The following is a 24490-nucleotide window of genomic DNA, read 5'->3' as shown; positions in this document are numbered from 1 at the left end:
GCTTAGGAGATCTAACATTTCAGTCACAGTTTAAGCAATGCTGGTTTGCAGCTTGGCAATGATGTATTGAAAATATGACTTGCACTCCATAACCCTTTTAAGAAACCTACAGAGATTTTTGATACCATATCCCACAAGACCAGATTTTGAGTAGTCTATATTAATCTTGATTAAATTCATCAATTATTAATTTGTATTTTAAGCATTACATGCTTTAAAATCACACTCATTGCAAAACATTTAAATTCATAACAATCTCATCCCTTAACTGTTACTAATTCATTTGGTATGACTTATGTAGCAAATCCATTTTTTAGGTCTGAGAACACATGGTTAGCAGTAGAATGCTCTAACAAAACCATTTATGGCTGGTGAAAATAATTCAGAACCAACCTATATATATAGTAGCTATATATATCACATTAGTTAGCAGCTGGCATAATACTCTTATATTTTTGTACCTTGGTATCATTCATATATTCCATGAAGGAATTCTCACTTCATAGCTTAGGCTCAGCCCATCTGGTATATTTAATGAAATACCATCTACAACACAAAGCTCCAAGGAGGGTATCAGCAAAAGTATTTTCCACATTTATAATCCAGCTGTAAATTCAACAACTACAACTGCACAAATAGCTTCAGCAATCTAGGGGACATGCCCGCTCCCACTATGGCATGAAATTCATTTCTTCCAGCACTGCTGTTCCGTATTCAAAAGCACTGATATTCCAACTGCTCACACAGGTACTAGTTGTTCTTTTTATACAGAAACACTCAGGTTCAGGAGACATTTAGAGTACACTATGGATCACCATACCTCTCTGAAAACAAACACCTTAACTTGGACAACTTATTCCATTTTCAAGCTGAAAGTAAGGTAACTGAACTTGACTTGCATCCACATGCTAGAACTTGAGCTCCAGAGCTCATTCTCCAGCCCTCAAGCCATATCACGTCAGTGCTCCAAACCCAACCTGACACTCCACAGCATGCCATGTAAACATGAAGAATTGTCAAGTCCTGAACAAACTTCTAACCGTTCTGTGTTCACATGAACGTTAATTCCAGACACCAGAACTATAGATACAAAATGTTACCCAACCTTAGAAACTATCCAAAAATCCGAGGGTTACTTTCAGAAGTTAGCCTGCATGAAAAAAAGCAACAGAGATCTGGAAATCTCTAATTTTACATTCGCAGACAAGTATTTTCTTTCCACCTACCTAAAGGAAATGGGACCTAAAAGTGCTAACTGAACTTGTTTTGAAAATCCCCCCTTGCCCCCATCCTGCAGGCAGGTCCATAAGAAACCTAACACTGACCTGGAGCTTTGGGCTTTCTCATCATGCTCATGTGTAAATCCGCTGAGGCTAACTGTGAAATTTGGAAGGATGTTACTCTCATGAGGGCCTGCTAGAGGCACAGCATGCTTGCCAATAGCTCCAAGAATGCAGCTTAAGAAAATAGCTCAGTGCACATCCCAGACAGTAGGAGGGAAGAATGCATTTTATACAGCTTTATTCAAAAAAGCCTCTGAACTCATGGCTTGAAGTGGTTAGAGATGCTGGAATGTAACTGCTGGGAGACCTTTCTTCTTGATGAACATGGTGGCTGGAGATTATGATAGCACTGAATACATCCATTGTAGACAAAATTATTTTAACAGCAGGAAATTGAATACAAACAGATCATTTAGTGCATAGTAAGCTACACAGTATGGATGTGAAAACTGAAACTACCACTGACTGTTGCACAGCAAATCTACATAAATATCACCACCCTTACTCTGAGATCTTGCATCAAGGCAGCCACTAATGGCTCTGTTGGGTGTTCAGTGCCATATGATTGAAGGATGGGTGCCTTTGCATCAGCTTAGAGATTTTTCAAGCTCGCTTGTTGTGATTGGTATTGTTTGTCTGCTGTTCTTTTTCAGCAACAACACTCTGAAAGTAGCAGCATTAGCACCAAACCAGAAATGATTCTCCTACTAAAAATGGACTATTCTAATAGAGGCATAGAAATCCCTTGTCTGTAGGCAGAGACATAATGGTAATTGTCCATATCCTGCCTTCAACCTGACATTAGTCTTTTTTTTTTTTCTCCTAAGGCACATTATTGCCTTAACCCTGAATATGAATTCTACCTGCTAAATTTTAACTCAATACATAAACCCCTTGTCAGGGCTCTTAGGGTTGCAATTACATGAGTTCATTGTTGTATCCCTTACCAGAACATTGATCGCCATAAACTCTAATGCTACCAAACAGTATTTTGTTGAAACATTTCACACACACAGAAAGGTTCAAGTGATATGCATAGCCCAAAAGGTAACTTAGCAAAATAACAACCTTCAAAAATAATTTTTTTAGTATACAGACATGATTTTTTTTAAAAAAAATCTAGGCATAATGTGGTTTAGGCATAATGGTGGGTGCTGCAATGATTAGAGAATTAATGTATTTCCTGGACTCCTCCAGCTCCCTGGCACCCTGTATTAATGCTGCAGAACACCCTGCAAACACTCCTCAGTCTCCCCTGAGTACCACCACTACCAACCTCTGCAAATCACCAGCCCTAGGACTTTTCCAGCAGCAGTTTTCCTCAGCTAAAGATTAAGGCACAAACTTCCACCTCTGTGCCCAGCCCAAACCCAAAGATAAATCTCTGAGCTTTCTCCCATAGTGCCCACTGTGAGTGAAGATAAAAATCATGTAAGGCTGTAAGTAGGCACAGCAAGTTGCCCTGCTTTTCTTCTTCCCCACCCCAGAGCTTAGAGCTGCCTGGTGCTGGAGTCCTGCCCAGCTGCACAGGCAGTGAGCACTCTCCAGATGTTGGAGCACAGCCCAGCTGCTCAGGCATCTCCTGCCTGTTTCTAATTTTGGTCTCTGTTTTTTTGCAGGGTTACCACTAGCTCCATCCAGTGATTGGTGCAGGGTCCAGAACATAAACAGATCTAATAAATTTTCTGGCTCTGAGTTAGCCATCAACTGAGCATGACATTGGCAACCACTTCAGCTGACAGCAGTTTTGCTACAGAAACCCTTTTGCTCTCAGTAAATAACCTAGGAAAGACGGTACTGGTGTGGGAGGCAGCTCTGTGTGAAGGCAAGTGAGCAGGATTGTCCCGTTGTCTCGTAGATCTTCAAGACAAATAGGAAACTGTTCCTCCAGCTGAAATCACTTTAAGTCACTGGCGTGTCTGTGAACCAGGAGATGTCAGTCACAGCCAAGGCTGCTCACCTCCTGACTCTGTTCTTACCCAAGACAACTTAACAAATCTGAAAAGAAATCAGGCAACTGTTTGCTTCCAGAGCTGCAATAGCAGAGGCTGATGCTAGGACTGTCAAGCAGAAGAGGAAAGATGCTGTGCACAGTCCAAGGCCATGGGCCAAAGGTCTGCAAGCTCAGTTCAGATAGCACCACTGCAACCCATCACCTCTAATAAACATAAATCCAGCTTTAAGCTCTGGCTTAGCATAACAGGTAAGGCTGATGTTTCCTCTTTTCTTCAGAAATTCACAGCCAGCCTGTTACAGAAGGGATCACAGGAGGCTCTACTGCAAAAGCATCCCCTTTCTATAAACTGCTCAGCTGCCACATCAAGACCCAGCTCCCCACTGTCGCCTTCATGCTCATTTGATTACATTTAATCAAGTTAGCCACACAGCAAGCTATGAAAAGAAGGCCCAAGACACCAGCTGTTGCCCATGAGTTTTGGGGTGACAATAGAGAATAAGACTGTTTTATTAATCCTGCCCATCAGCTGGCAATTAGCCCTGCTGCTGATCACCCATGGAGCTGCTGCAGTCTGTTGGGAGCCTCTCCAATGACTGGTTTCTTAAGCACACATCCCTCCTTTGTGGGAGAACTGCTGGCTGCTCATGCAATCACACAGCCCAGCAAATGCAAATATATTCTGTGGAGTTTCTCAACCTGAGAGCCCACCGAAACAGGCGTACTTGAAGACCAGGAAATTGGGAACAGTACAGAAATGAATCAGTTGCCACCATGTTTTTAAAGCAAGGAGCAACGATTTGCCTGCCTGACTGCCAGCTGCAGCCAGCAGCATCTGAACAAGCAGAGACACCCACAGCCAATGGGTGCCTGAATCCCTCAGCAGGGCAGCCTTGAACGAACCTCACCCAAGTCAGCAGAGCCCACTAAAGAGCAACTTCAACAACACAGTCTGTGCGTATTTACCATCTACAAGAGCTCGTGTGTGCGTGAAGTTCGGCCTGCAGTGACAGCAGGCAAAGAGGACACAAACAGCCAGTGCTGTCATTCTACCAAGGGTGGATATAGGGTACCTGCAATATCTTCCTGTGGAGGGAAAGTGAGCTTCTGTAATTACAAAATTTGTCTGGGAAATTGTATGCTCAGGAAGGATGCTGAACTTGCATCAGCTTCTGAGGTGCTGACTTGAAAGGCATTTCTTTCTTCAGGCTTACTAGGACCAAAATTTGAGTTTGTAAGCACTTAGAAAAGCCAAGCTACTTCATTTATCAATAGTTTCCTGAAATTTTCTCCATACAAGTTTTAATTCTGTAACCTACTGCTTGATTCTGTCACTATCTGACTTCCTGTCTTGTTCATTCTTCATCTGCGGACCTGGCTACATTACATGGGAAGATTTTGCTGCAAAATGTAAGCCACCTGTTCCAGGCCAAAACATATTGCAAAAGTTGAGCAGTTCAGACTCCTCAGAATGCTTAGGCTGGCTAAAGACTCGTGAAAACATTGTCATGTTTTTTGCTCAGAAACTGTCTCTCAGAGACACTTGACTGACATCTCACAGTCCTGCCTCCAAGTCTCAAGACTACAGACTCATGTGCATCTAGGCTAGACAGCTAGACAAGAGTGCTTTAACTAGTCCTTGCCCTGTACCACATGCTTTTGTGAGCGAGCTAGAAGATGGAATAAAGAATGTGCCCCTACATTTGTGATAACACCAAGTTGGGAGGAAAAGCACGCTTAGGATTAGAATTCCAAATAAATCTGACAAAGAGGGGAGAGAGCCTGGGGAAAACATCCAACGTAGTTTAGTACAGACATGAGCAAATATAACACTTGGAAATCATTAATCACACAAAGAAAGAGTGGTGAACAATTGGTTAAGTAGCAGCTGCAGAGAAAACATTCTCGTAGCTAGGGTAGTTTGTGAAGTAATCCTGCCTCCATTTAACAGTGGTAAAGCCTCATACGAACTTCTATGCCCAATTTTGGGCACCACATTTCGGAAAGATGTAGACCACTTGGAGAAACTCCAGAAGATGACAAGAAGATCAGAGGCCTAAAAACTTGACCTATGAGGAAAGATCAAAGGAATTGGATTGTTTAGTTTAGAAAGAGAAGAGCAAGGGAGACATGTGAACGGTCTTCAGACAAATGAAAAGCAGGGGGGGGGAAGAACCTACACTACTCTGTGTCTATTGGAGGTAAAATCTAAAGTATTGGGCCTGAACTTCAGTGAAGTTCAAGCTAGACTTCAGGAAAATAATTCTGGCAGTAAGGATGGGTAAGCCATAGAAAAAATGGCTGGGGTTGCTGGATCCCCTGTCAGCACTGTTCCAGCTGATCCTGCCTTGGGCTGGGGGTGACTGACTTTTCTCCCAGCTCTATTTCCCAGGGTTCAGAAGGCAGGGAATTAGGAAAAGGAGGGCGATGCACTCCTAAGTCATGCCATGAGCAAGGACCAATGCAAAACGTATGTGCTCCTCTCACAAGAAACAGTTGCTTGAACAAGTGTGTTCTCCCTCTCTCCCAGGAGAGCTCCAGGTTGCATCCAAACCTAATGCCATACTCCTTCCTCTCATACTTCTGCTGCCCTTGCAACCACCCTATTGTCCATACGTACAGCAGTGCTCAGGGCGGGAGCACCCCATCCGTTTGGTCCTTTTACAGTTGTGCCTGGGATAGGGCCCTGGGAAATTGTGCAGGACCTCTTGCAGGAGCCCTCACTGCTTTCCTGGCAAAGAGTGCAGGGTGATCCTTGCGAGCTGGAGGGTGGTAAAGGCTGCAAAAGCTGAGCAGCAGCAAGATCCTGAAAGAAAGGAGCCAGCAACACACAGGCCCCTTCTCTGCCTTCCCGCAGCCGACCGCATGGCCAGAAGGGGACATAGAGGGGCTTTGTGCTCAGCGCCGAGTCCCACGTCCCTTGCTTACGTTGGCGCTACAGCACGGGTTTGTTGCCGGAGGAGCGATGTCAGGGGGGCTACGGGCAGGAGCTGCTGCGACCCAGGCAGCACCAATAAGCCCCCATTCAGCGTGGCGCACAGAGCGCATTCCTCCCGGCTGGAGACCTTCCCGCAGCGCCCGGAACAGCGGCGCAGCCAGCAGCCTCAGATGCACCCCTCTGCCTCCTCAACCCGTTTACAAGCTAGAGAGAGGAGCTGAGATCGCACCCGTCTCACACAGCCTCCCATCCCCGCACTAGGGTCTCCCTCCCTGTTATCGCACAGCTGGCATCGCATCTGCCATCCCACCAGAACTTTCCTGATGCCCGTACCATTCATTATATAGTCTCTCTGGAGGAAAATGTTCTTCTGTTTTACATCCCAGCAGTCACACTGAGATACTCAAAGACAACCAACAAGTAGCAAGATATTTCTGACACAATGGCCATTAGACAGTTAATCATCACATTTAAATGATGTTTACTAGGTTAAGTCCATACCCTATTTAGGATTCACAGATAAGAGAGGTTTTCAGATCAGAAGAAACAACAGTTATCATTTACCTCGACCTCCTACCAGACAATTTCTGTTACTGTTTTCTGCTACTAGCCTACCAAAATTATGTTTTAACTGAAGTAGATTACTATTATCCACAAAGCCTGAAATTTCATCACAAAGTATCTAGCAAATTCAGTATGTTCCCCCCCCAACAAAGTCTGTCACCAAAGTTTTCTTGAATATATTTACCAGATGAAGACATCTGTCTTGCAAAAAAAGAAGCGTCAAGCACTGCCACCTATTCAGCTTTATTATTTTTGATAGCTCTAATATGTCAGCTTCCAACAGACCTACACTGCTGCCAGGTTTCCTCTTGTACTCAATATGCTTAAATTCTTCTTTATTGTTCACAACTCCGCTGGCTGTAAATTTCTCCTAATGCTTCCTTTGACCATATTCTACACTTTCTAACTTTAAATTTACATTAATTGCAATCAGCTTCCCTTGTTTTCTTAGATTTGCCTCTTTAAGAGATATTTTTATTTTTTAAATTAACATAACTTTCAACTGTTGAATTAAGGCTTTTGGGGAATAGAGGAATAGACTAAGTTAATAGACAGCTTCTGATTAGCATTTGTATTCAGCTGTTTTAAGTTTTCACTCCACTGACTCAGCTCAAGTATTTTTAAATTTGGGAAATCACTTCTTTAAAGAGCTACTAGACATTATTTGTTAATACAGAATAAATGTGCATTACTTAATGTTCACTTATAAGTAATAATTCTTAGTTCTATTAACATCTTTCTCTACCAAGATCAGTGCCTATATACAATTCCCTTGTTCTGGAAGTAACATATTGCAAGTTGCAAGATGGTCATCCTTGAAGAATTACACTGTCATTCACTGACATCTACTATCATATCATAGTTTTTCTCCTAACTATATAAGCAGTCCTGCTATTCACCAGCTCTGGCTTCATGACTGGTAACAGGCAGTGACTACTGCCTTCACCCACTGCAGCTTTGGTTGGTTGTTCCCAGGCTCATCCCTGCACACCTATCGCGTTTAACTATTTAATTGTAGCTCCCGCTGCTTCACCATGTCACCCTCCCAGAGCAGCCCCCTCGGCCTCCTGCACCAGGAGGAAGTCAAAGTTGCCAGGACAAAAAGGGAAATAGCCTCAAGGACAACTGTTTAATTTTTTATCCTTCACTACCCACAATGGGTCAGAAAGTTCAGAAACTTCCTGGAAAACACAAAATCTTGAGCGCTCTAAATATTATTGGCCTCCAACAGGAGGTTCTGGCAGGGGACCAACCGCAGAGAGAAGACACCCAAACCCATTGCCACCCACAGCACCTTTGGCGCCCACAGCATTCCCCAGTGTTGAAATACACCCTCCCAGCAGCCACCAGTTTCCCTGCACTCCCTCCCCACCAACAGCTGCCCTTTCCTGCTGCAAAGCCAGGAGCATATCTCAAGGACATCTTCCTGAGAATTGCCAGTTCCCGAGTTCGCCCTCTGCTCTTCACAATACTACCGCTTTTCAGGGCCTTACTTCCCCAGCAGTATTTTGCCTCCAAGAAATAACACGGCTACCCAAAGCGCCACATGCAACAAAACAGAGACCAGCCTGCCGGTGCTGCTGCAGCCTGCCAAGACCAAGAGCTTCCCAAATGTTTCTGCAGAGCACAGCAACCAGTTTACCTCCAAAGTTTCACTTCCCACTTGGGACTGGAAAGTGCTGGAGACCAACTGCACAACCACAGAGAGCATTTCAATCTGGTCCAGCACAAGCAGGGCCATCAGCAAAGCTGCTTTATGGCAAGGCCACAGTTGGACCCCATGCGAAGCGACAGGCAAAATGTGCAATACTAATACAAGATGAAGTGAAGGGCCACTTGCTATTGGGGTAGGGCAGCAACCTTGCTATTGCTCCCTTCCACAAGCCGAGGCAAAGGTTAAGAATACATGCATAAGAAATATTGCTTGTTAATTAAATATTTCCAGATTTGCCTACTTACCTCCAGCTGTCAGCACTGGCATCTACTTTCCTCACAGCAGTGTGCGATACAGGGAACAGCTGGGGATAGTTTGTCTCCTGCTGAGGAGTGCCTCTACTGTCTTGGCTTTATGGAAAAATATACTGATTTCTCAGAGGTCAGCTTTAATAACTGGGATTCCCACAAACCATGGGGAGAATTCAGCTCATGATATTTGGCATGAATATCATGCTCTGTTCCTCATGCTGCTACTATTTCCATTTCAAATAGCAGGAAACAAGTTATCCTGTGGTATTTTTAGGGACAACCAGTGGGAAGAACAGGGGACCAAAGTCTGTTGCAGGGCAAGGGCCTCAGAATAGTGTCTGAATGTGAGAAGAAATACTTGTTAGAGGTTGCAAAGGCAATAAAAAGCTGATTAGGAAAATAGTAAAAGTTAAATATGAACCTAAATGCTCATGGTTAGAAGAGAACATTGCAAAGGCTGGAGCCTCATCCAGACTTGGAACAAAACAGCAAAGGAGTTTTGCTGGATGAATCGTCTGACATAGGATCTCATTAATCTAGAAAATTCAGATTATTTATTACAGGGAGAGAAACAGCAAATCCCAGGGTTAATTAGGCTCAGGAAAGGAAATCCATTTATAATCACACCATAGTTTGGCCTTCAATTTCTATTTCTTCATTCTTTATTTTCACAAGGTCCTTGACTCACAAAATATAAGTGATGTGTTTTAGATAAAACGGTATCAGCACACAGCAGTAACAAGGACAAGGGACTGTCATAACAGCCCATCCTTCCAACAAGGCCCTGAGCCGCCCGGTCTGCATGCATTACAGAAGGGCCTGCTCTGGAGGCACAAAACCCTGCCCATCTCTGGGTGACCGAGCAGCCTCCTGGGGAAGCCTCCCAGACATCTGTGGAGACCGAGGCCAGGACTGGAACCAGCAAACAGACATTACAGCCTCCCACTGGGCACAAGCAGCTCTCCATTCCCTGCAAGAAATTGTAAGCGGAAAAGTCCCTGACCCATCCCTATGCTCTTCCATAGCATTTGCCTCCAGGTTTCTGCTCTGGGCCATGTGTCCACAGAACATGCTTAGCACAGTAGAGAAGTCAGTTGTCTCCTGTCAAAAGCCAACAAAATGGAGGTTACTTCAGCTGAAGAGCTGTTGACTTTGTGATGATCACTCCAACGAAAGGAGAGATTTCTAATACAGAAAAGAGCAACCAACATGATCACAGCAACCAACATGATCACAGCCTTTCGGCAACAGGAATGGCCAAACCTGGGCCCCCAAGGAAGGCAGCTATAAGGTCTGCTTCTTCCCTGCTGCAGCACTGCATTTCTCAGCCTCTCTGAGCCCATCTAGCCTAGCTGTTCTCCTTCTGAGTCTGGGAGGTCCCAAGCTCAAAGCAGAGCCCTCCCTTCAGCCCCAGGACCCCCAGGCTAACAGCAGCACTTACAGCAAGTTAGCATGACAAAAGTCTGAGCACAGACTTTTCCTCACGTCTCCTGCAGGACAAGGGGGATTTAAAAGGCTATTTATTAACAGCTCTGGGACAAAGGAGGAAGAGAGAGAACAAATTCATTTATAAATCAGCAAACTTGTGACTTTAATGGTCTCCTTTGTAATTCCTTAAATGAGGCCTGGAGCTGCCTTGGCATCACTTCTTGTGTTGCTAAATCAGCAGAACAGCCCTACTTGAGAAGTAAGTGCCCAGATAAGGAGAGAATAGTCCTGAAGGAAGCTCTAACTTATGTCCTGACCAGGATTTTCTTGGCTGCTGCTAGGATGTGGGAAGACTGATAGTGGTCAACTTTCTCACCACTAAACATCAAGCAGTGACTACAATCCAGGACATTTGCTTTCCTCTGGGGCAAGGTAGAAACAGGATGAAGAGAGAAAACTTATGAGTGTGCTGTCTCAATATTATTCAGTATTGGCTGAGCTTTCAGATAGGATCACACTGATCCTGAATACTTTGCCAGACTTATTTCTTCCATAAAATTTCTCCTGCCACAAGCAGGGAAGAACAATGAACTACAACACTGTTCTGTATCAAGTTACCCATACCAGAGAAGAGCTGAGCTGAAGTTTCCAGCAATTATTAGTACAAAATTCTAAAACAGATATGCAATGTCACCTTTTTTTTAAATTAGAAACTGGCTGGGATAGAAGTTTTATCATGTGGATTGAGAGCCATATAAAAGCACATGGCAACATATCAAGATAACGGGGACATTAGAAAAGCAGCAAAGCAATCAGTTTATCATTGATACGGATGGAGGACCAAAGACTTCAAATGAAAATGGTAAATTGCACTGTAATTCACTGGGAGGAACTGCACATCCAGAGAGGACATAAATAATCCAAGGTATCTATGGAAACCACCATCCTACACAGGAAACAATATGAGATATAACTTGGAAAAATAAGACAAACATGAAAAATTAACTCAAACTTCAGTTATTCACAATAACATGTGGAAAATGAGATTTGGTCCCAAAAAGAGATGCACTTACTCAAGGAGATGTGAAATGTGGAGCTAAAGAATAACAGGCTGAAGGAGAAAGAGAAGTTTTAAGGTAATTCTATCCTACAAAGAGCAATCTGTGTGGCTGCCTCCTCAGAGCAGGTGCAGGAGCCCTAGTTTTAAAAGCATTTATGAACTGGCTCACTGGAATCCCACGCCACTTGTATTCAGATGGTACTCAGCAATGGGTCTCCTCCTGGGCCACGACCTGCTCATCCTTTGTACAGACACACTGGAAGTCACCACGCTTTTTGTGGGAACTGGCCTTTGCAAAGGCAAAAGCCTGCCGAATAGTTGTGGCTTTGCACTTTCCATCATTGAACATCTGACACCCTTCCTTGCACTTCTGTCAAATATTTTTGCCCCACAAATTTTCAATCTTCAGAGTCTCACAGGCCTATTTGGGCACTTTTTTTTTTTTTTTTTTTTAAATCACTGATCATTTTGAAATAGAAAGTTCTTAAGCTCTGTTTAATTTATCTGAAGATTATAAACCAGTTATCAGCAAATAAAGGTTTCATCTTTTCCTCATTTAAGAACGGAGTACAGTTTTTAAACGCAGTTTTAAAGGAGATTAATGCAACAAATCTCAGTGCAGGATCTTATGAATAGGAACATGATACATATTTTGAAAAATGATTTCAGTCACACTCATTCCTCAGATTTCTCATACACACTCACTCACATCCCCGTACTCACAAGCTCCAAGCTGCACACATCCAGGCGGTCTGGCCAGGATCACTTGTGTGCAACATGGGACAAAGGGTGCCAGTTACCAAGTCCTCACTGCATCTCTGATTCCTCTTCAGTAACAACTACAGGATTTTGGATAGGTCTTTTGTCATCTTTAGGAGCTAGGAGTTATTACAGCAAGGTTCTTTTGCATCAGCATCTTGCTTGCTTCATCCTCAGAGAACCCTAGGCAAAGTCACTGTCCAGTGCCCTTGTTTCCTCATTTCGGCTACTTTTACATCTCCAGTCTGTCCTCCTGCTAGGATAGGAGGAGGAAAGGGACTTGGGATGTGCAGCAACCTTGCTGTCATCCTGCTTTTATCAGAGCACAGGCCTTCTGTTGACGAGCCATCTGCACAAGGGCCTTATCAGAGCACAGACAGTGTGAGCTTGTCACAAACACCACATTCGCCTGTTTACACAGTTTTACTGCTGTTAGTCACATCCTTGGTTATCATTGTAGACCATTCTTTTAACACTGTGTTGTTTCTTCCAGTTTGGGCACGCATGCACACGCATTTCCATTCATGCTTCATCCAGACCAATCTTAATATTTCTACTACAAGTCTACAATGATGGCACTTAGCTATTACTAGTGAAGCACTCTCTTCTGGACCTGTTTTGTTGCTGTAAGTCCTTATATACACCCCTCTCCCTTGCTATGGCTTGTTAAAAGCGCTGCAGAAGCCTGCAGCAGAGCAGCTTTGCTCAACACCCACATTTTAGGTTAGCACCACATAACCTCAAGCCAGATGCGAAACAGGCTGCTTTATGAGTGTTCAGTTTACAATTACTTGAGAAGCCTGCAGAAAGCAGATTACTAATGGCACTATACATATAGTGAGGGGGAACTGGTGGGGGGGATGGCAACTTCTACTTGCAGTTACAACTGCTCAGCTCCATTTTGTTTTTGCAGGCTGGCTGCACAAGAACCTTTCCCTCATCCAGAAGAGGGCTGCAGTGACCACTGAGATGTCATCAGCTTCACACCCACCTTCTGCCACTGCAGGCATTATGCAGCTGGAGCTTTGCTTTCTTTATGGCCTTTGTCATGGCTGTGAAAAGGCATTTCCTCAGCTTGGTTAGGTTATGGGGGACCCTAACAACAGTCCAACAGCAAAGGAAGCAGATTTTTAGGGTAACTGGCATGGGCTGCACTCCTGCAAGATGCTCTGCTACTTGGATGCAGCCAGGTCTTCTGCATGGAGCTCCCAGCAGACCACACACCAACCCAGTGAGACTGGAGTAGCTCAAGTAACTAGAGCACCAATCTGTTGAAATTAGACAACATTTAAATCTGACAGAAGAACAGTGCAGCCTGTCCCTGGGTGTCACTACCAGATTCAGCACAAGGGATTTTAAAACAATTTACGCCCAGGCTCTTACAGTGCCAATGGCGAGCTAGAGCTGCTTGCAGCCTGTCACATGGTGAGCAGCTCCCTGTGACAGTACAAAGCCGAAACCATCGTCACTATTGTAGTCCAGATCTGGTCACGTTCCCATAACCAAAATCATGCACCAGGGCTAGCATTAGTATCAGCTTCCCCATAAAACTTCTGGTGAGACAGGATAGCTGCAATTATTCCTCAGCAGAACCACAAGTCTCACAAAGAGGCTTTTTGTCCACAGAAAATTTTCTCACGCTCATGTCACAACCTTATGATTCCAGCCTTCTCTTAACAGATACACAGTGAGCAAGGCCAGGATTGTCTCACCTCATTCCCACTGTTCCCAGGGTCCCCTTGCCTTTGTGGCTTTCACAGCTGGCACCATCTTCCAGCAGTGCTGCCTGCCCAGAACATAAAGGGAACTAATACCAAATAGGTAATGCCAGTCATCATACTTGACCTTTGTGTGTTGAATCTCAGCCTTTCCCTGATAATATAGCACTTAAATTTGTCCCAGTGCTTTCCATTCATATATTGCCAAGTAGTTTACAGAGATCAGCATCATCACCATTGAACAGACTGCAAAAATGTGCAAGAGACATAGCATGGTAGGAAGACAGTAACCCAGCCCAACGCCCTGTCCACCAGGCCATCTCATCCACTTGCCTGTGAAGCTCTCACAAACCAAGTCTCACAGCACGTTCCCTCCCACACACACGCAGCTCCCAGGGTCTAGGGGAAGAAGCAGCATGCTTCAAGTACACCTACTCTTAAATTCATCTTCTGCCGTTTTGATTTATTCTCTCTAGTGCTATGCTAGACTAATAACAATTTAGAGACTACTGGTCTAATAAAGTACACACACATGACTCATGCTAGACTTATGAAGTTCTGTTACAACTTTAAAAACATGGAAAAAATGAAAAATGTCATTTAGGTTTGAGGAAATGTGCTGATAAAGAGAATCAGAGACAGCAGTCCCATAGTGGGAAAGAATGCATTCACTGCATTTCCCTTTCAAAGTCTAAATTCAAGGATGGGGGGGGGAAGAACAGGAGAGTAAAAGCAGTTACTACTTTATAAAAAGAGCTACCTAACAGCAGGCCTACTGTGTTATATGTAATCACTATGAAATGCTAGTAAACTTAAAGACCAACTGCAACACCACAACAAAAATTCCTGGGACATGGTTTGCAATATATTACCATGCAAGCTTATGGTTAAAGCCTCCTGAGAAGTAAACTGGTAGAAAAGGCTCTCCAAGATCCCTGTTTACACAAGTGTATCTATTCCCAGCAAGGCTTATGGGATCCACTTCACATTCTCATGGTTCCCAAGTGGCCACAACACAAAGAAATCCTCAAATTAGCAGAGAAACTACTAGTCTCTTAAGCCGAGACACGCTTTGTAACCTAAAAAGCAACTGTAAAGTTACTGCCTTTAATAAGGAGTTCACAGCATGTGCCAGGTTTTGATGCAAAACTTTATATTTAAGAGGAAGTGCAAAGGCTCAGTTTCACAACTGGCTTAAACTCATTTGTTTGCTCTGCCATGAAAACATGCTATCCTACCTCTCTCTTTAGCCATAGTTCTGCCTTGAACTTGTACAAATACAGATTCTTCCTTTTTTTAAAAAAATAAGTTTTTCTCCCTCCCACCCAAGCTACTCTTCAGGCAGGTCAGCTCTCTGCTGAGGCTGACATGAAGTCATATGAGTGCTAGCGAAGCCAGGCGAGCACACGGCATGGGAAAGGAGCAGTGGTGGGGTGTGTGGGGAGCTTGGGCTGCTCTGTTCAATAGGCTGGGTAGACAGCTTAACCCAATTGTGTATTAAACCACTCACTAAAATCATCCTTAAACTTATGACCAATTAATTTCAGAACACAGTCTTAATTCTCTCTGGCTAATAAAAGAGCAAGTCCTACAAAATATCACCGGATTTTTTATGGCTTCTATGCCTCTTTCATAACAGTGTTTCCAAGCTCTGTAAACAAGAACCTGACCGCTTGCTTTACTAGAATAAAGTTCTTTTCTGCTTAAGCTGGTTTAATGTTTACTGCAGTCTCAGGCAAAGCTGACAGACAGCTTGCTTCCTATATTATTTCAGCAAAACACCACTAAATAAATAGAAGCTGCAGGTCAGCCTACCAGGCACATGCACTCAAGGCAGAACTGCCCATTTCCAGCATTTCCCACAAAGCCGCTAGAGCCAGCGGCTGAGGGCTGATCTTGGCCAAAGCAGATATCCTCCCTGGCAAGGGCTGCCCAGCACCACTCTCACGAAGAGCAGGGCGATTTTCAGGTGAGGAACGAATCCCACTCGGTTGCCCATTCCCACTGCCCAGGCCGCACTCTGCATACAGCTCTGCCTTCCCCCCGCCTCATGCCAGCTCCCAGAGCACAGATACCACCATTGCATCAGCTGCGCTGCAGAGGCCTTGAATCCACTTCATTCCTCGCTTCGGGAGGCTCCATCCCCTCCTTGCTGAGGCCAGGGAGGATCGCACAGAGGCTGCTCCCTCCCCTTCCCCCTCTGCACTGTCACTATTAGTTAACATTTAGAAACCACAACAGCTGTAACAGCAGTTCCTGCCACTCAGTCATCTCGGGATCCCTCCGAGCAGAGCACGAAAGCGTTGCAAACCAACACAAAGGGGTAGAAACGGTTTCTACATCTTGAGCTGCTAAATCACCTTTTCCAGGCAGCACGCAAAGCTCAAAGGCCAGCTGCAGTTCTGAGCTTTTGCTGAGAGGCTGCAGATAGTTAATGAAAAAACACACTACTTCCCACTTCTCTGTAAAAATAGGTCAATTTTCTTTTCATTCTCTTTCCCAAGACCGACCCTACACAATCAGGACAAAGATTCTCAAGAGGAACAAAAACCAAAGGGAAGAAAATAAATTCAGCTAGGATCCTTTAACTTCTTCTGTGAAGCAAGAATGCTTGATCCAAGGTGCAAGTTACAGCCCATAAACCATCCAACCCTTGTGCAAAGGTTACATTTGGGCAGAAGAGACAGTCTGCAGCTAGGTGAAGGTCACAAGGGACCACTGGACAGCATGGAGCAGACCAACGGGCAAGAATCTTCACATACTGGAAGTTTAACTGCTGCCTACAAGACATGTTGGCATTATAAGGGGGATTTCGGAGGTAATTTGAAGGCAGACAGTGAGGCAGCTCTGCAGATTCTCATGGGACGTTCCTCCTGGGCTGGGAGAGCCCAGGCAGCAAGAGCCCCAAAGGGCTCATTTAAGAGCTATAACAGGCAGAGGACAGAGGCTGGTAGCACTGTGGACACTGGCTGAGTACTGATGGAGTACTGACAGCAGTGACCAGGCAGCTCCACGCTGCCTGTGCAGGCCTTGAGCACGAAAAGGAGAAGCAGCATGAAGCCAATGCAACAAAGCAGGAGACAGAGCGGTGCAGAGCAGAAAGGGAGATGGGGCCAGAAGAACAAGCTAGAAAGCTGATCTTTCCAGCAGTATTTGGGAGGAGTGAGTGTGCGAGAGGACCTGAGCAGATGAATTTGTTCAGTGCACACTTAGCCGACTCTTTTCCCTTCCATCTGGTCACTCGCACTTTTTCCTTTAACTCACTTCTGAATTTGTACTGCTAATGCAGCACTGTTACAGAGCACAGCGTTGTTTTTGTGTCACTCATCTTACAACGAAGTCCCAAGCGACTTTCCCCCTTGCCTCCTCCTGTTCTCTGGCTTTGACTGGTGCTGGAACTCAAGCAGCTGCGAGGAACCAGATAAGCAGAAAATCATTCCAGGAAAAAAAGAAAGAAGGCTGAGGACAAGCTTCCTCTCCTCTTTTAGCAGCATAGACTGCTGTCAAGTTAAATCAACCGGGGAAGAACCACCTTTGGCTCTTCTGCTCCCCACAAATGCACATTAGCAGCAGGTCTGTGGATAAGAAACACTACAATGCAGCACCTGCTGTAAACCTTCAGCTATAATCAGAGAAGTTTCCACAGAATAGAGAGAGGAAGCTAGTTCTCACATCTAGCTGGTAAAAAGGTAAGAAAATATAATGTAAGAAATGGTCCCACCTAACTTATCTTCCAGAGAACCAGCCTAGGTGTTTCTCTTGGGAATATACTGCAGAATTTTATAGTTCAGTTTCATTGGTCTCAAGCAATACTAATCCCTTACAGGCTGGCTCCTTCTCCAAGTCACCTCAGAATAATGATTCTAGTTTGATCTAAAGTTCAGCCTAAACATTTCTGTCCTTGAACGCATCCACTACTCTTCGTCATGCCAACAGCCTTAAACAAATCTGTTCCAAGCCGAAAACCTGACTCGTATCTCAACTCCCATCAAATCAGATGAGATTCCATGGTACAGTCAGCGTGCACAAGAGAATGGGGACTAGCAAGGTAAAAAATACCATGCACACATGTGGGCAGGTGTAACTCCAAAAATGGGTTTGTTCTTTGCTTTCAAGCCCACCGGTGCTCCAGGTGCAAAGGTGTCTTGGGAAAAGAAGGAACATGATCAAGCCTGATATTTTCACACAATGCTAAGCCAGCTATGCAATTGAGGAAAGGCCACAAGAGCTATCAATTATTACAGTGTTTGTAACCTTTCCCTTTTCAGGTGTCCAGCCTCTTAAATTTATTCCTTTTCTTCTAGGAATTCCTTGAAAGTTTTTTAAGTTTTTCTAGTAATTACAAGCCAGAAAGCAAACAGGTTGCAGTGGTCACAACACAGCTGACCAGAGAACAGCTTTCCTCCTCTGGCATGCAGTGCATTCATTGTATATACAATTTAAGATAGCAAAAAAGCTACAAGTTATGGTTATCAATACATATGCTTTTTTCCCCCCCTGACAATGTTGTCCAGAAACCTTTTTCCTCCTCTCTATTCTGTATTCGAATGTCCAGCTTTCTTCCCCAAAATTGCATTAGCTGTGCTTTCACAAGCTGGCTTGAAGCCCATTATTTGCTCTTTATGTTTCCAACCACTCTTGGCTTCCCTAGACTTTTTCCTCTGACTTAATTGGTATTTGCACTGGTTCTTGCAGTGCTGACAAACTCCATCTGTAAATCAGCAGTCATTTTATATTCTCTAGATCATCACTGAAGGTGGTTAATACCATCAGGCCTCTTGCAGAACACCTCTGAAAACAGCTGTTGAATGACAATTTCCTTTTGACAACTGTTTATGAGGTCTGTTATCCAGGTTTTAATTCATCTGGTTCACTCTTTACTGGAGAGTTGCAGGGAGACTTCTGTAGTCAGAATAAAACCAGAAATGCATTTATTGCTTTGGGGAGGCTTAAACATGGGAGATATTAATGTCTACTATTCTCAACCATATTCGCTATCTCTGAAAAATAAAACAAGCATAAATACGAAGTCAGAAGACAGGCCAGATAACGGACTGCTTGCATCAGCCTTCCCTGTCGTATGCTCATAATCCATCCCGGGTATCAAGTGCCAGCCAGAGAGATTTCCTGTTCCACTTCCCCTTTTGCAAGGGGGCTGCTAACCATTAGAGAAGTCAGGGTCTAGAAGCCTTTTATTTTACAGCCTAAGTCTATTCATGGGCAATTGCTATTACCTTAATTTTTTTTTTAAACAGATATTTTTTCTAAAACTGCAGTGAGCCTCCAGCCTTCTGCAGAAGAAGAAATAGATCAAGCAGATGTTAAAGGTGATAGCACACAAGACAAAACACAGCCTGGTTTTACCAAAGGAGAGTCATACTAGGCTTGCTTGATATCTATTTTTGTAAGTCAGCTGACTCTGTAAAGAGGAATATAGACTGCAAGAAAGCAAGGACAAATGAGAAGGTCCGAGTACTTGCAATGCTTTGCCCCTTAAATACGTACAATATTTGCTATTCCCCAGCCATTGAGTACCAAACCAAAGGGAATATATTCCTTAAAAGTACTTACTGCCAACAGACTCATGGACTCTCTCCACACCAGGATAACTTAACTCACTTGAGGGGATCACACTACATCACAGGTCTGCTTCCACACTGGATGAATAGTTTCCTTTCCTATACCTTCATTCCTATTATCCATTCTGCCAGGTCTACCCATTTCCACAACAGCATTATTCTGAAAGCTACTTTGACAAGTCTCATTTCCTATGTAAACAAAAGAAAACAAAAAAGGCCCAGCTGTTAAGACTTGATCACCAGGGAAACTTTCCTAATAATTTAGACAGAACTGACGTCAAACTAATTTGGCCATAGTTCTCTGGGCTATCCATAATCATACTGCTGGAGTATTGGATCAACATTAACATTCTTCCCACTATGATTTTCCTGGTGTTCTGCTCCAGTTTACTGAAAACTGTCATCACTGAGCATAGATATCATCAGTATTTGGTGCATTTAATCTCAAATAGTTATAAGACTTATTCCTAAGAGATGTTAATCAAAAAACTGGCTACTTAAGTCACAATACTACCATAAAACATTCCTTTGTATCTGAATTCATCTTATATTTTTTCCAGATTTGGAACAAATATTTAGCGTTTGTGTTTTTTCCAGTGATTAAAATCTTACCCTCTCAACCTCCATAATGATTATGCAATTGCTAGATATGTTTTGTTCCTAACACACACAGAACGCCTCCTTTGAATTGTGCTTGGTCCTGCTAACTTTAGATTTTCCCCTGACATCCCTACTTTCTCTAAATAATCTTCCACAATTCACAGCCTGTATTTTGTATCAGAGGTTCTCCATTTCTTCTTTTTCCACTTCCTTCGCATTTGCTTGTTTTAACTTGTATTTGCTGCCTTCACTGCTCCAATGAACTAGCCAAAGTCATTCTCATTCTTGTTTTTGGAGCACTAATCAGTATGTGCTCTTTAAATTCAGTCTTCATTCACATTTCTTCATCTGTATTTCCTCCCTCAGATTTTGCTTTGTTACTGGAACTAGCATTGCCTTTCCAGACTGGAATAACCACCGGTCCATAAAGAGCAGCTATCTGACAGAGCAGCTATTAATTCATCACCACCTATATAAAGCTCCAAAATGGGAGTTCTCTCATTCAGTTTTAGGTAAAATAACATTTTATGTTAAAAAAAAAATGTTTTTAAAAGGTATACTATTTACTGCTGTCTGCATAAAGCCAGTATCATGTTTCCCCCAGACTGAAATTCCGCACAGTTACATAGAGTTTTCAGACTATATCACACTTCCTACCCAAGAAACTCTTCATAGTGGTCACTGACATAAGCTGTTCCTCCATAACACAGCCAAGGAAGAAAATCTGCTTGGAGTGCTACCACACTAATCCAAATTATTATCAATTCTACCTAGAATCAGTATCAAAAACAGTGGTTTTCTAAAGCTGCAGAGCAGCATTTCAAAGCTGCCTGTTACAAACCCTGTGGACAGAACTCAGGGGACAACAGGCCTGTTTGTCCTTCACTGGATCCCTCCTGAAGAATTCCTTTTTGCTGAAAGGACATGCCCTCAGCATGCACTTCTGACTCATTTCAAGGTGAAAACTTTCCTACTGGCTGGTAGATACCTTCTGCGTCCTGGGCTCCCCTGTGTCATAAGTATTGACTGTTGTCCCTGAAAGACATACCATGCTTTTTTTTTTTTTTTTTTTTTTTTAAAAAAAAAACAAAGTGCCTCATGTTTTCTTCTCCCACACACTAAAAATGCATCTTTTTGCCATTTGTTCCACCAATTTATTATGTTCTTGCAAGACAACTTTCATTTTCTGCAATTCAGCCCATTCTGCCACCATCACCACTTCTTCCAGAATTAGCTTGGTATTAACTGGCAGTTCCCTTCCATTTTTTTGTTTAGAATTCCAGTTTCTAAATGAAGGCTTATTTGGTCCTCTTTGCTAAATCACAGTTCTCATCTAAGTTTTTTCCTGTGATTCCTCACCTCACTGGCAAAAGCTAGGCCTTCCATGCATTACATTTCCCTTTTGGAATGAAACTTTTAAAAGACTGCTTTCAAAGCCATTCTTATCTCCCTCCTCAGAAGAGGCAAATTATTCCTAAATACTTCCAGCTTTGCTCATGACCACACAAATTAATGAGCTAACCTCCCACTTCTGCCAGTCTCAGTTTTGATGCAGGTCAGACTGAGAAAACAATGCAATGTAACAAATGGTGCTTGAAGCTAAAAACTTCAGGGATGAACAGAAGTGTAGTTTGCCATTTTATTTTGCTTATCCTGAGAAAAAACTCAATCACCTTTTGATGCCATGTTGTCCTAACAATAAGTGAGAGTCACTTTCTCTTAATACTGATCAAGAAACTATCAAAATAGTGGAAACTCATCCTTAAGCTTCTCTCTCAATTTAATAGCTGGTTAAGTTTCTGCCCAGATCCTTTCCCAGTTTAATGCTACTTGCCTGAGTTCCTGCTTTGTGTTTAAGACCAACATAGAGTGCCTCACATTGCTGGCGGCGCAGGAGAGATGCACGTACCGCGGGAGCTGCTGTAAGCGGGGTGTAAGACATCCAGAAAGACAACAGCAGATTCTAAACTAGGAAACGCTTCTGCCAAGCACTCAGTGTGACAAGTGCTCTTACGTTTTGCGCTGGGTGCACCATGCCAGCCGATTATAAAAGGCAAGCTCTGGCAGCAGACGCGCATCTCGCAGGAAAGACGACCACGCAGCCAGCATCTCTAGCTGACGCGAGGTCCCCAGGATCCCCAGGGCTGCAGCTCGCAGGGTGCCCGGGGAGGATGCTCCTCATCCCTTAGGGCTCCCACCCCAAGCATCGAGAGCCCCTTGCATGCAAGCACAGCAAGCCTTCCAGGCTATCACCTTCCAGCTGGGTTTCCTGAGATCCCGCACTCCCACTCAGGAGTGGGTTTTTTTTTGTTTTTTTTTTTTGGGGGGGGGGGGGTTGTTTCTTCCTTCTTTTCTAAGGAGGTGCGTGCCTTTCTCCGTGCCCCGGGGCTCGGCGCAGCCCTCCCGGCCCCGCCGCCGCAGCCCCCGCTGGGCAGCCGCCCCCCGCGCCGGGGAATCCCGCGGACTGACGCGGCCAAACTTCCGCGGGACGCCCCGGCCCGCCGCCGCGCACGGCCAGAGCCCGCCCGCCCGGCTCCGCGCCCCGCCGCCCCCCAACCGCGCGGCTCCCGCGGCGCCTCCTCTAAGCGGGTCTTTGCGCGGGGCGGGACTGCGGCAGGCTGCAGCGGCGCGGAGCGCGGCGAGTCCCCCGCGCCGGGCGGCCGCGGAGCGCGGCCCGCAGAGATGCTGGCTCCGGGCAGCCCCCAAGCCCCCACCTCCGCCCGCCTCCCCCAGGTCAGGGCTGGCGTTTAAGGCAGTGATTCACTGCTGTCCTCACCCTTCGGCTCGTCCATCGGTGCCGGCGCTCGCTCTCTCCTCTCTCCCCCTCCTCCTCCCTCAGCTTCTGCCGGCTCCGAGCTGCCTCAGCGAGAGGTGCACATGAAACTGGGCGCTTTAATGGTCCACGGCTGTGGGAGGGGTTAGTTTAACTCTACATGACTTGGAACTGATCCAGCTTGCAAGCTGACCTACGGCTTTCCTTAAAGTAGCAATTAGCTCAGAGTAGCGTTATCGGTGCCTGGGGCTCCTCAGCGCCTGGCCACACGGTCCTGCGGCGCCGGGGTGAGCAGCTCGTGTGCCCTGGTTAACCTGGTAACACCGCGGCAGCCTCCGCTCGCTCCTCTGGGGCTGTAATCTGAAGCAGAATTGCATCGCTGCCTCAGAGGGAAACGGCATTTTGGCTGCGGAAAGCAATTTGTCAGTCTTCAAAGTCACATAACACTAAGCAGATTACCTTAGCTCCAGCGGGGTACAGGGAAAGAAGAACTGGCCTGAAAAGAGAGAACCCTCTTCATTTCCAGATAGCAGGTCTAGCTCACAGGAGGGGAAGAAAAAAGATAAATTTGCAGTAACTGCTGACAAGTCACCTCCTGTGTCTACCTGCCCCACAGAATGAGCTCTCCCCACTTGCTGCAGCTCATGAGAAGCACCACAGAAGACAGCTTCTTTCAGCCCTTTGCCAGAAAAGCCCAGAGGCAGCCACCCACACCTCGCAGTGACCCTCCCCACCTTGTCCCCAGTGCCTGTAATCTCCCCGCTCAGCTCTGCACCATCCCAGGCAGACCCCACATGAATGAGATGTACAAGATAGCCCTGGACAAGCAACTCTCTATAGCTTCTTGTGTCCAAACTTCTTCCCAGCACCATCTGTCCCCCTTTACCCCAGCCTTAGTCTGGTTAGCCTCCCACTACTGTGCTCCTTCACTTTTTTTAAGCAGTGGCCTTCAGCTTCCCAGCCCTTAGGGCTCTTCCACTGACCCCAAGGCTTCCCAAATGCTTGCCCAGGGGAGAAGACACTGGAGCACAGTCCACCAACCAGTAGTAGCCAGCTGCCAATGCCCCTGCCTGTGGCAGGGCCACCTGACCCATTACACAGACTTCTTTTTGCTTTTACTGACTCACCTTCCTGCTCCTGGAGACTCCTGTTTGCACCTTGCCCACTGGACATGCCACCTCAGCCTACCACCTGCCAGTCCCATGTCAATCAGCTGCTTCCCAAGAGATTGCCACAAGGAAAAGCCCCATGCGAAGAGTTTTCTTTCCCTTGGTGGGTAGAGGCAGGTAGATCACAGTCCCTGTAGGCCAAGACCAGGACATGAATAGCACATCCAGGATCAGGGCTGGTATCTGGATGAGGTCTTCATGAAGACAATTGACACTGTAGTTCCCTCTGATGGTGAAGTCTTTCACAACTGTTTTTCTGCTTGCTGCAATATCTCTAGACACTCCCTCAATTCTCTTCTTCAAATTCCTTTATTAAACTCCCATCTGCTGCCTTCATTACAAAATGATCTTCTCTCTTATTTACAAACATAAAATTGACCTAGTCTGCTTTACTGTAATCTGACAAGGTGATGCTCTGGGTTCTAACTTTCCTGGGAAAAGGGAAATAGGAATCTACATCAATAAGAGTCTACATAAAAATGAAGGCATTTGAGTAATTTTTTTTTTTTTTTTTTTTTGAAGTACTGTCAGACTCCTGGTCAAAAGCTTAAGTGGTATTTCAGCAGACAAAACTGAAGTTGGATTGTAGATGGTATTTGCCACCTTCTTATTCAGAAAGATTGGCCCTCAGCAGCCCAAGTAAGAGAATTGACATAGCTCCTGTGAAAACATGGCAACATTTTTAAAGGGTTTAATGTGG

General features: G+C 44.8%; 1 protein-coding gene across 4 annotated transcripts in view; it reads right to left on the bottom strand.

Moving 5' to 3' along the window:
- Window positions 1-24490, bottom strand: part of ENTPD1 (ectonucleoside triphosphate diphosphohydrolase 1) — a 43779-nt gene that overhangs the window by 14238 nt on the left and 5051 nt on the right. Inside the window, exon 1 of one of the 4 annotated variants that reach the window (XM_026111142.2) lies at window positions 22625-22932. The exons of 1 other annotated variant lie outside the window; for it this stretch is intronic. In XM_026111142.2, coding sequence (XP_025966927.1) covers window positions 22625-22640 — 16 coding nt within the window. In that variant the 5' untranslated portion in view covers window positions 22641-22932. Of the gene's footprint in view, window positions 1-11915; window positions 12530-15747; window positions 15822-22624; window positions 22933-24490 lie in introns of those variants that run through there. 2 more of the 4 variants (XM_026111144.2, XM_026111143.2) reach the window with 2 other exon arrangements.

This window comes from Dromaius novaehollandiae, chromosome 6 (assembly GCF_036370855.1).
Source record: "Dromaius novaehollandiae isolate bDroNov1 chromosome 6, bDroNov1.hap1, whole genome shotgun sequence".
In the NCBI taxonomy this organism is placed as follows: Eukaryota; Metazoa; Chordata; class Aves; order Casuariiformes; family Dromaiidae; genus Dromaius; species Dromaius novaehollandiae.
This window is presented reverse-complemented; position numbering and strand designations above follow the sequence as displayed.